The sequence below is a fragment of the Hippocampus guttulatus genome, chromosome 7 (genome assembly GCF_054856545.1).
Source record: "Hippocampus guttulatus isolate MCC_2025c chromosome 7, RoL_Hgut_1.0, whole genome shotgun sequence".
Classification (NCBI taxonomy): domain Eukaryota; kingdom Metazoa; phylum Chordata; class Actinopteri; order Syngnathiformes; family Syngnathidae; genus Hippocampus; species Hippocampus guttulatus.
The window spans coordinates 18,425,001-18,435,918 of NC_141267.1; the positions used below are offsets into that span (position 1 = coordinate 18,425,001).

The 10,918-nt window shown below is 44.5% G+C and overlaps 2 protein-coding genes across 2 annotated transcripts; one reads left to right on the top strand and one right to left on the bottom strand.

Annotated features, from left to right (window-relative positions):
* Nucleotides 1–362: 362 nt before the first annotated feature.
* Nucleotides 363–2,186, bottom strand: LOC147202802 (uncharacterized). Its single transcript, XM_086116226.1, has 2 exons — nt 1,847–2,186; nt 363–748 (listed from the first exon to the last, which is right to left on the bottom strand). The coding sequence occupies exons 1-2, from the start codon at nt 2,161–2,163 to the stop codon at nt 511–513; spliced, it is 555 nt and encodes a 184-aa protein (XP_085972352.1). The 5' UTR covers nt 2,164–2,186; the 3' UTR covers nt 363–510.
* A 1,475-nt stretch (nt 2,187–3,661) lies between these two features.
* Nucleotides 3,662–10,917, top strand: dhcr24 (24-dehydrocholesterol reductase). The gene is made up of 9 exons (XM_086116212.1): nt 3,662–4,054; nt 4,975–5,130; nt 5,872–5,977; nt 6,379–6,497; nt 7,389–7,652; nt 7,898–8,041; nt 9,197–9,394; nt 10,090–10,268; nt 10,551–10,917. Exons 1-9 carry the CDS (start codon nt 3,821–3,823, stop codon nt 10,702–10,704), a joined length of 1,554 nt encoding a protein of 517 aa, XP_085972338.1. The 5' UTR covers nt 3,662–3,820; the 3' UTR covers nt 10,705–10,917.
* The last annotated feature ends 1 nt before the right edge of the window (nt 10,918 follows it).

Consider the following 10,918-nt stretch of genomic DNA (forward strand, 5'->3'; position numbering starts at 1 on the left):
CAGAGTTGACACAAGTTAGAATGTGATTGCCTTTTTCTGAACAATGCCAAATCCCAGTTATGAGTCCGTGCAAACTTGTCAATTACCTTCTTGAAAAGAGGAGGAAAAAAAATCAATTCAGTTGTACAGGTTATACAGACGGTCACCCTAATGGTGGAAAAGGTTTTGAAATAAGTTATCCAGGTCTCTTTTGAAATAAGTTATCCAGGTCGTTTCTGACACTACAATAACCTGCCATTTGAACTGGGGGAATACTTTCTGTATTCACTGTATGCCTCCGAAAACATGCAAATTGTGTTCGTCGAAGACTCTTGAATTGTGCATAGGTTTGAGTGGGAGTAGTTGTTTGTCTATATGCTCCCTGCGATTGACTGGCGAACTGTCCAAGGGGGTCCCTGCCTCTCTCCACCCAAAGTGATCCGGGCAAGGCTCCATCTCACCCATGATGTCACCCCTAATGAAGATACAGTAAGTGCAGTCGAAAATGGATGTATAGATGTCTCTTTTTTTTTAAACCTCGAAGCTGATCTCTCTGGAGCGTCCGAACAGCGGCTCGGTGGCCAGGTGCGTGTCGGAGTAGGCGCGGCGCAGGTGCGTGGAGCTACATGTGGTTTTGATGGCCACCTCGTAGGGAGGCGGTGGTCCCAGCCAGGGCGGGGGGTGCGGCGGTGGGCTGAAGCCGCCGGGTTCCATGGGGGGATAATCGAAGTCCTCGCTGCGAGCGCCTTGTCTTTGGCAATCCAGAGTCCTGTATGGGAACAGAACAAATGCACTGTTATCTCCTGTGCCTCATCGTTCTGGGGTTCGGGGTGTTCAGGTTTTCTTGGTGATCAGTACGGTATAGCATTTTTGAGAGACTTGTATCAGACTAGCATCCAAACAAACCACAGCCTTAAATGATACGATATGCTATTTATGAGCTGTGCTGAGCGAATGGCCATGCTTTCCATTACCATGCGCCATGTAGGGATGTCTGTTAGACAGTTCTCGTCTACTAAATATCCGCAGCACAACCCGGAAATGCGTGGACCAGTCTCTGTCTGCTGATCGCGCCACAGGGTTCGGTTAATAAGAGCAACTAACAGACTGTGACAACCAGTGAGTGGACTCATTTCTGTCCGTTAAATCCGAAAGCTGCTAAATCCAGGTCCATTAAATCAAAGTTCCTCCATATGTGCCCTGACATTGCCTGGCCAGGGTGTATCAAAGTCAGGTAATAGCGGTTCCAGCCAGGGTCCAACATTAACAGTGGCCCGATGGCCCTGGGCCAAAATGGCAAAGTTGGCCACCTTACAGACACTGACCTGATCAGGCAGTACACATTTCATAAACAGATACGATGAAACCAACACATTCTTGGTTTTTACTCCAAATACAGTATTTTGTGTTGTCCCCCCTTCGAACTAACAGTCCCACACCATGTAAATTGATCCAGAAACATTTTAACGTTGTACTGTTTGAAAAATGCATTATTCTACCGGTACTATTACATTTGTGTTCTCCTTTTAACCGCTGTACTCGAAGCACTTCAAGATAGTTCCTTGGCGCCAAGATACCACAAGATTGCACCACGGCTACACTTTTGTCTTGGCCTGAGCACAAAATCTTTTGTTCAGAACAGAAGTCAAAGATTATTAACGGCAAAAATTCGTGGGCCGCATATAATGGCGTGAATGGCCAAATCTTACAATACAATACAATACATGCTGATTTATATAGCGCTTTCACAACAGCGGCAGCTGTAACAAAGCGCTTAATCTTGCCCACGGGCCTTGAATTTGACACTATTGCTTCAACTAAAGCCACTTCCTTAATGTTAAAAAAAAAAATCGTTTTCCAAACTCACCCTGGCAGAAACACCGACTGGGACTCTGGGAAGCGATTGCCGTCATGCGCAAAGAGGGCATGGCTGCTGTAGCCGGCGTATTCATTGTAAGGGTAGTGAGGGCAGTCGGGGTCAAACTCCTGCTGGTTGTAGTTGGAGGTGCTCTTGCTGTTCATGGCCCAGAAGAGCCCCAGGATGAGCATGACCACCCCCAGCACCACGCAGCACAGGGAGAAGGGCTGCAAGCGGCTCTGTGACGAGGCCAGGAAGGCGGTGGAGCCGCCCGTCACGATGAGGAAGGCGCCGATGAAAATGGCACCGTGGTGCAGGGACGGCATCCTCCCGACTGTGAGGTCAGCGCAGAGGCCGAACGAACGGTGTCACTCGGGTCCGGATGGGATGGGGCTCCCCATGTGCTTGGAAGGTGATCAGACATCCACGTATTCCTTCAAGAAATCCAGAAAAATAAAACCCTCTCACTTTTTCATCCTCGTGAGTGGAAAGTGGAAGAAGAGGTGAAGCTCCAGGTTTGGGAAAGGTGCTCGAAGTGAGCTTTTTGATGTGAAATGGAGGACTTGTTTGCAGAGCGGGCTGATGTGGACAAGCTGCGCGTTTGTCATCGCAGCAGATGGACAAGAAGACCAAAGAGCCCATTAAGAAATCTTTACTGGCGCCCCACCCTCCTCTGTCTAATGTGTCTGAAGCGTACCACTTTAGTGTACGTGTGTGTGTGTGTGTGTGTGTGTATTCAGGAAAATGATGACATGGAAACTGTGTTTCTGCGTGTGACATCAATTACAGAAACAAGAGCATGTGTGGTAACAATTCCAATAACATGATGATGGCCACAAACAATACATACAGGGTGTTCACAAAGTCTATTAAAAAAGTGGTCGCATATGTGAATCAGATTTATTCACAGATTCCACCGATTTTTAAAAAATGTGCTTTTAATGAATGTGTTCAATTGTAAAGAGATTTTATGAGTACCTTTACATTGTTCGTCTATATGCTCACTAGATAATGACAACATAAGGGACATTTTAGGATTGCTTTAACTTGATAAGTATGGTACTGTACTTGGAATTTACGTCGTGGATAGATTGATAGATAAGCAATTACAAAAATTAAAAACAGATGTTGCATGTTGGTAAGTTAAGTAATATCAAATGATGTTGAATTATGCTAGAGTAGCATTTTCACTATGAGTGTAAAGGTGTAGTATTAACAGTGTATTGATTAATTGTAATACAGTAGGCCTGTATCCAATATGTACATTGTATACATGCATATGATGCATGTATATAATAGGTATATTGCACATGGAAACTTAAGAAACAGTAAAATACATTAAAATGATATTATTCTAGTACCAAACATTGAGTGTAGTGAGAGCTAAGAATACGGTAAAAATATACCTGTACGTATGTTAATATTCACAAAATTAATCGTATACTGTATATCATACGCATAAAAACGTTGTAGTGTCCAATATATTTATCACATAGAGGAGAATCATCATATGAATAAAAAAGGGATGCTATTAAAATGTAGTACAATAATAACACCCCCAAAAACATTTATATTAATTCTTGAATTTACGTTCAGTACGTACATTCCACGATTGAAAATACACACAAGAAACCGGTTTTATTGGGACACACAGACAAACTGAGGGTGGATGGTGTGACCGATTTCTTGCGCTGCCATTGGTCGAAGCCCGGCGAGACTGCCAAAAATAATTGCCCACGCTCGGGTGTTTGACCAATCCCAGTGAGGCATTTTCGCTTCATCCCGCCTTTATAGCGGAATACCCCAATGAGGGTCTTCTAGTAGTCGTGGCTTCGAGTCCAGCGACCTATCACTGAGGTAGGGTGACCGTTGCCATTATTTGGCACATTAACAAACCAATCTCCGTGGAAAGTCTGAACTTTTGTGTGATAAGATTAACTTGATGTATCAAACGGCGCGTTTCCTGCCCCGTGTGCGTGCACGATGGAGACGGTGCTCGGCCTCGTTTTTTTGGCGCTTCTTTTGCTCCTTCTGTGGATCCAAGTGAAAGGTGTCGACTACGTGCTCGTTCACCAGCGTTGGATGTTCGTGTGCTTGTTTCTGCTGCCTCTGTCCGTCATTTTCGATGTGTACTTCTACGTACGAGCCTGGATCATCTTCAAGATGTGCTCTGCGCCGAAACTGCACAAACAGCGTGTGTGTGAGATCCAGAGACAGGTAAGCAAACCTGGCGCATGCGCAGAAGACGAAGTCGGAATTGGTCCTCGCCTAGATAAACTCTGAACACCCAACCTTGTGCATAAATGCCATGGGGATATTTAAAGCAATTCGGTCTGAATATTTATGACTTGTTTAATATGAAGAAAGTTATTTTACACAAAAATTATATTTTAAAAAATATTGAACGGACCACCAGGGGCGGAGCTACCTTTTGGCTCAGGGGGCCAAGCCCACCCTTGAGCATTCTCTGGCCACCCACAAAGAGAAAATTCTGATATCTATCATTTTTCTGACATTTTCACATGGATGGAGTATTCTTAGACAACTTGATACTCTGCCACAAGTTATTTATATTAACTGCATATTTAAAGCATGCATGAAATAAAATGCACACATATAGCAATCTTGTACACTCACTCATAATACAAAGAGGTGCACAATTGAGTGATTTTTTTGCTTTTAGATATGAATGTATATATGAAGGTAAGTGTCGGCTGTCGGTGACCACTGATCACGTTGAATGGCTGTTAGCTTGCGACTCAGTGCATGAGGTAGAAGTACACGATGAAAAAGCAAAGCAATGAGAAATAAAAATGCAGTATCTAGCAAATGAAACTCAGCAAAATATTGTTTTTTAAATTAGATTTGTTACTGACCAATTATGAATGTGATGGGCATTGTTCTGGATATGAGTACATTTTATTTTATGACTTACGCACACACTATCCCTAAACTCTGTTTAATATGATTAAATGGCGTCTGGATGAGTACAATTGACTAGGCCCAGATTTCAAACTGGGCATTTGTGAAGAAAGGGGCAAAAAAAAATAAGGTCAAACCGTACACAGGCATTTTCAACTGCCGACCAAGTGGAAAAAGTACTTGACCAAACCTCAGGTACTCTGATCTGTTTCCAGGTGCGCAAGTGGCGGGAGGAGGGCTGCAAGGGCTTCATGTGCACGGGCCGACCCGGCTGGCTTTCAGTGTCCCTGCGGGTGGGCAAGTATAAGAAGACCCACAGGAACATCCCCATCAATATGATGGACATCCTGGAGGTGGACACCCAAAAGCAGGTGGGGGAGAACACACGGCCACAAGATGATCCTTAAGAGGATTGAAGGAGTTTGTTTGCAAATTCCAGTCATGTTGGATAATTTTTTTGGGAGGGGTCGGGGGTCATTCCCAAGTAGGTAGGTGGGTTCGGTAGACTCGTCTCAAATGGGAGTCTGCACGTCTGCCACCATTTTAAATTGAGATGTCAGAATTAATTGATGAATCAACAGCTAATGGATTATCAAATTAATCGACAAGTGTAATAAGTGAATACTCATTGTTTAACTTAAAATTGTTAATTTCTTATGATTTCATTCATTCATTATTCCTAAAAACGACAACGCGTGGTAAGATCTGTATTGCGCAAGCTTTTATTGGTCAGAAGTGCTTCCAAAAAAAAAAAAGTAAAAATCAGCATCAAAAATACATTTAGCGACACATAAAATGATCTTTGAAATTCGATTCTAAAAAATCTTTCATTGTTGCGGTTGGCTTTTTCTGATGTGCAATATGTTTTTGCTTTCTCTCAGAAGGTTGAAGGTAGAGAAGCTATTTTTATGTCCCTTCTTGAAAATATTTTTTTGCTCGAGATTTATCGGTTACAGGTTACAATTTCTTTCATTTTTTTAATGTCACAAAAACCTCGCATTTGAACACACTGTAGGTGTCGTTTAGATACCCACTGAGCTAAAATCTCACAAAATTTAAGGAAGTGACGTCACACACGATGAAGTTTGTGCTCGTGTTTATTTGGTGTTCAGGTGGTGCGGGTGGAGCCCCTGGCCAACATGGGTCAGGTGACGGCACTCCTCAGCTCCATCGGCTGGACTCTGCCTGTGCTCCCCGAGCTGGATGACCTCACCGTGGGTGCGTCGCATTCGTGTCTCGGGGGGGGGGGGGGGGGGGGGGGGATCATCACAGACTAGGAGGGGGTGTGATGACGGTTGGGCGCTTCAGTCCTCCATCCATCACTGCTTCCTGTTTGGCCTCGTCCTTAATACTATTAGAGGAGCGACGCTGGAGCTGAACAGATAAAACCCAGGGCGGAAATGGTTGCCGAGTTGGAGGCGCCCGGGGATCGGGTTTCATAATGGATTTCCTGATGCCATAAACTGCACATCAACGCGGCCTAATGTTTTCCCATCAGGCCGCCGTGCATTCGTTTACCCTGACGTCCGCGCGCGCGTCCACGGCGGGCGGCATCTGTTGTTTTGCTGCCAGAAATTAAATCACGCCACGTTCTCAACCTCCCTCTCGTCTTGTCTCAGGTGGTTTAGTGATGGGCACCGGCATCGAGTCGTCCTCTCACATTCACGGCCTCTTCCAGCACATCTGCGTGGCCTACGAGCTGGTGCTGGCTGACGGCAGCTTTGTGCGCTGCAGTGAGGTAAGACACGCGGAGGAAAACGTGATCATAAAGCGTAATTTGTGCTCGTCAGTTTTGTTGATGTGGCCCTTTGTCACAAAACAGTCTCAGAGGGCTTCACTGGCCCACGGTTTACAAAAATCAACAACATCCTTCACCATCCTGGCAAGGAACCCCCAGGGCGAGTTTTTTTATTTACAGTCATACCTCGGTTTTCGACCATAATGCGTTCCAGAAGGCTGTTCGAAAAACGAAACCACGCTCTATTTAAAAAATATATATATATTTTTCGAACACGTCTGCTCAATAATGGAATGCTACACGAGGAAGCGTCACTTCCTCGTCTAAGGAAGGCGAGAGGAGTCAAGTGGTGCATTCAAGTGCGCTCAGTTTGTTTGAGAACTGAATTTCGGTCGTCATCCGAGGCATAAAAAAAACTCAAATTTTGGTCGAAAACCGATTTGATCGCGAACAGAGACGTTTCGAAAACCGAGGTTTGACTGTACTTGCTTTCATTTACTTGCGCAATAGGTCAAATCCAGATAAAACTGGTTTGATATCGAACTGTGCATCATGTATTTACTCCAAAAAAAAAAGAACTTTGGAAAGTAAGTGAAGCGATGAAAATCAATCATTTTCTCAGCCCCCTCCCCCCAGATATCGGTCAAGCCCCTCCCGAGCCCCAGCAGAGAAAAAAAAATCCTGGCGCCGTGCCCGAATGCTGAACAATGTTCCTTTAAACAACACGAGAGTCCACTTCATGAAATGAAGTGCTGCAGGTTCTCCTCGGGAATTGTCCAGCTCAGTAGATGCGGAATCCTTCCAGCGACAGCCTCACCTCGACCCCTATCTTTCATTCCCTTTTTTAAAAAAAAAAATAATTTAACTGTTAAATATTGTTTCGAACACCAGGACGAGAACTCGGACCTCTACCACGCCGTGCCGTGGTCCTGCGGCACTCTGGGCTTCCTTGTGGCAGCCGAGATCAAAATTGTGGCCGCCAAGCCGTGGGTGAAGCTGCACTACGAGCCGGTGCGAGGTCTGGACAACATCTGCCGCCGCTTCGCCGAGGCGTCCCGGGACAAGAGCAACACTTTCGTGGAGGGCATCCAGTTCGCGCTGGACTCTGCCGTCATCATGACGGGCAGCATGAGCGAGCACGCCGAGCCTGACAAGGTAGGAGAGGAAGGCCGGTGAGAAATCAATCGGGATGAAAATGTCTTTTCCTGAGTTTCGTGGCCCAAATATAAATTGGCAAAAAAATACAGTGGACCTGTGATGTCATTTATTTATTTTTTTTCATGTCTACACTTGGACCTTAAAACCGAATCAAGAATGTGTTTGTGATCATGACCAATAACACCAAATAAAGAATGTGACGATACCCTTTGTCACCATGACATGTTTGGTTTGACCTTCAGATCAACAGAATCGGCCTGCACTTCAAACCGTGGTTCTTCAAACACGTGGAGGGCTACCTGACGGGCGGCAAGCGCGGAGTGGAGTACATCCCGCTCAGACACTACTACCACAGACACACACGCAGCATCTTCTGGGAACTGCAGGTACGAGGGTCGAATGATTTTCAAAAATCATTGAATGAGGGTTTTTTTTTTTTTTCAGCCCTCAATATTTCGATTTAATATGTGACTATTTTTTTCAAAAACCGGAATTCCGTTTTTTTTTTTTTTCAAAATTGCAGTCTTCCCCATTTGACAGCTGCATCCGAAATTGCAATGTCAATCTGAATTTGTTTAATTGTTCATCCCTGCCAAGTACACACACACACGCATACACACCCAGATATTTATTGCCTCGTCATCCTTCATTTCCAGCTGTTCATGGCCGCCTCTTCTTTGGTACTCGTGCGGCCCACTAGCCCATTAGTTTGTGCGCGTGGTCTGCTGCATAATTAAACACCACGCCATTACTTAATGGCGTGTTTAATTATGCATCGGGCTGCTCTGACGCGTGGCCATCTGCTGGCCTCGACGGACGCCGTCTGCCGGGTTTGAAAGGCATGTCGCGGGCGGGCTGACTCGGCTAAATCTCGACATTTATCTGCTGGGATTCATCGAAACCTTCCCCTCACGTCTTTTCATGTCCGTGTAGTTGGCATGCAGCTAGTGGTGCTCACAATCGTGGTGGGCACACTTTATTCATGGTTTTCACAGTCTCAACAAATACAGGTACGTCTTTGTCTGTCTCCATGTCTTCTCTACTTCCCGTGTGTTCATGACCGCCTCCGAAAAACGTAAATGAACGATTACTTCAATGAAACTACGAAAATTGGAAAAACAGAAAATCAAGCGATGGAAATCACAAAATAAATTCTCGAATTTGGTTTGTGAATACACAATAACAAACACTTCTGAGAGCCTTCGGGCCCTTGAGCATAGCTCCATCTAGTGGTTGCATTGTAGATTGCGTTTTATGAGCCGGTGCGTCCAATATATGAAAAAAATGACAAAATATTCATTCATTGAAGGTGCGCCTCATAATCCAGTGCGCCTTTTAGTGTGGAAAATACGGTATTTGGATTTTTATGTGCGGCGATTGAAATTGGAATTGGATTGGAAATACCATTAATCCATCAAGCCCAGTTATGTAGAATAAATCTGATATTGTTTATTATTAAATGGTAAGTGTCTCAAAGTTCTGACCTTTGTTCCCAAAAGTTGAGCCATGGGCTAAAATGGTCGCAACTGTCTCCCCACCAGGATATCATTCCCTTCGGCAACCACCCGGCGTTCCGCTGGCTCTTCGGGTGGATGGTGCCCCCCAAGATCTCCCTGCTGAAACTCACGCAAGGAGAAACCATCCGCCGTCTGTACGAGCAGCACCACGTGGTCCAGGACATGCTGGTGCCCATGAAGCACCTGGAGGCCGCCATCGCACGCTTTCACCAGGACGTCGAGGTAAGGGATGCAATGTATACACGGACCTTGGTGCTAGGCCAGTCATCCATTTTATCGATTTATTTTTTGGGGGGGGGGGGTGTAACTTTAATTCCCACTATGAGCTCGGTAGAAGGCAATCCCATCTGTTATACTAAACATTTCCAAAGATGTAAAATAATAAAGCAGTAATGTATAATGTCCTTCCAAGCGCTATTTTTCCTGGGAGCCAAAAGACCTTTTTCCAAAAGCCGTGAAAGCTGAAGATGGACAAAATATTTTGGGAACAACTCAGCCATGCAGTTTTATGCTTCATTTTATGTGACATTTGTGAACATTTAAAAAAAACGTTAAATTAATGATAACAGCAAAAATGAGCAATTAATGGATCCACCCCAAAAGGTTTATAATATTATAATTATATATATTATTATAATTGCCTATAGATGCCACAAGGGTGCTATTTTTGTCCAAAAGAATCTCACCTGCCCACTTCATAGTTGCTGGCATGGAAATGCTAGAAGAAGGCATGGATTCATTAATTCAGTGGAAATAAAAAATATCCAGAAAAAAAGCTTTTTAGGTAGTAGAAAAATCAAATACCAGAAAAAAAGGGGGGGGGGGTTTCAAAACTTGTTTTGAATAATGTCATTGTGACATGCTTTATAGCCTGTATCCCTCAGGTTGTCACGGACCTTCCAAAATGTTTTTTTCAGGTTTATCCTCTCTGGCTTTGTCCATTTCTCCTGCCACCCGGAAGGGGCATGGTCCACCCCAAAGGCGAAGAGGAGGAGCTCTATGTGGACATCGGCGCATATGGCCAGCCCAAAGTCAAACTCTTTGAAGCGACGGCGTCGACAAGGCGGCTGGAGAAATTCGTCCGAGACGTCCACGGGTACGCCTGTCATATTTTTAGATAATTGACACTGCATGGCTCTAGCGATGCAATTTTAAGTTGTTTTTTTTTTCCTCACGTGGCACCGTTGGAATTTGCGTCACGACATGTAAAGTCAATACGAAAAACTGAATTTTTGAAATGCGGGAAAACGCTCAGACGGGCTACACATACATCATGCGCAAACACAATTAAAAATACTTGGCTGTAAATTTGACCTGTAAAAATAAAATGACACACATTTTGTCACGTGCCTGTAATTCTTCTGCTTTGACTTTGCAGCTTCCAGATGCTGTACGCGGACGTCTACATGGACCGCACCGAGTTTTGGGACATGTTCGACGGGCAGCTCTATCACAAATTGAGACAGGAGCTCGGCTGCAAGGATGCTTTCCCTGAAGTTTACGACAAAATTTCAAAGGCCGCCAGACACTGATTTTCTGCGGTCGGAGGTCATATCAGGTCCTTAGACTGTCTTAAGTGATGAAATAGAAGTTATGTTACATTGCACCACAAGTCTCTTAACTCGTTGCTGTCAAATGTGTCATGTGTTAATCATCTTACCTTCAAATCACAAAGCGCCTACCAGTTACTACATTCCAGATTGGCAAACATTATTTTTTGAGAATAAAAAACAAGATCCTCTTTTT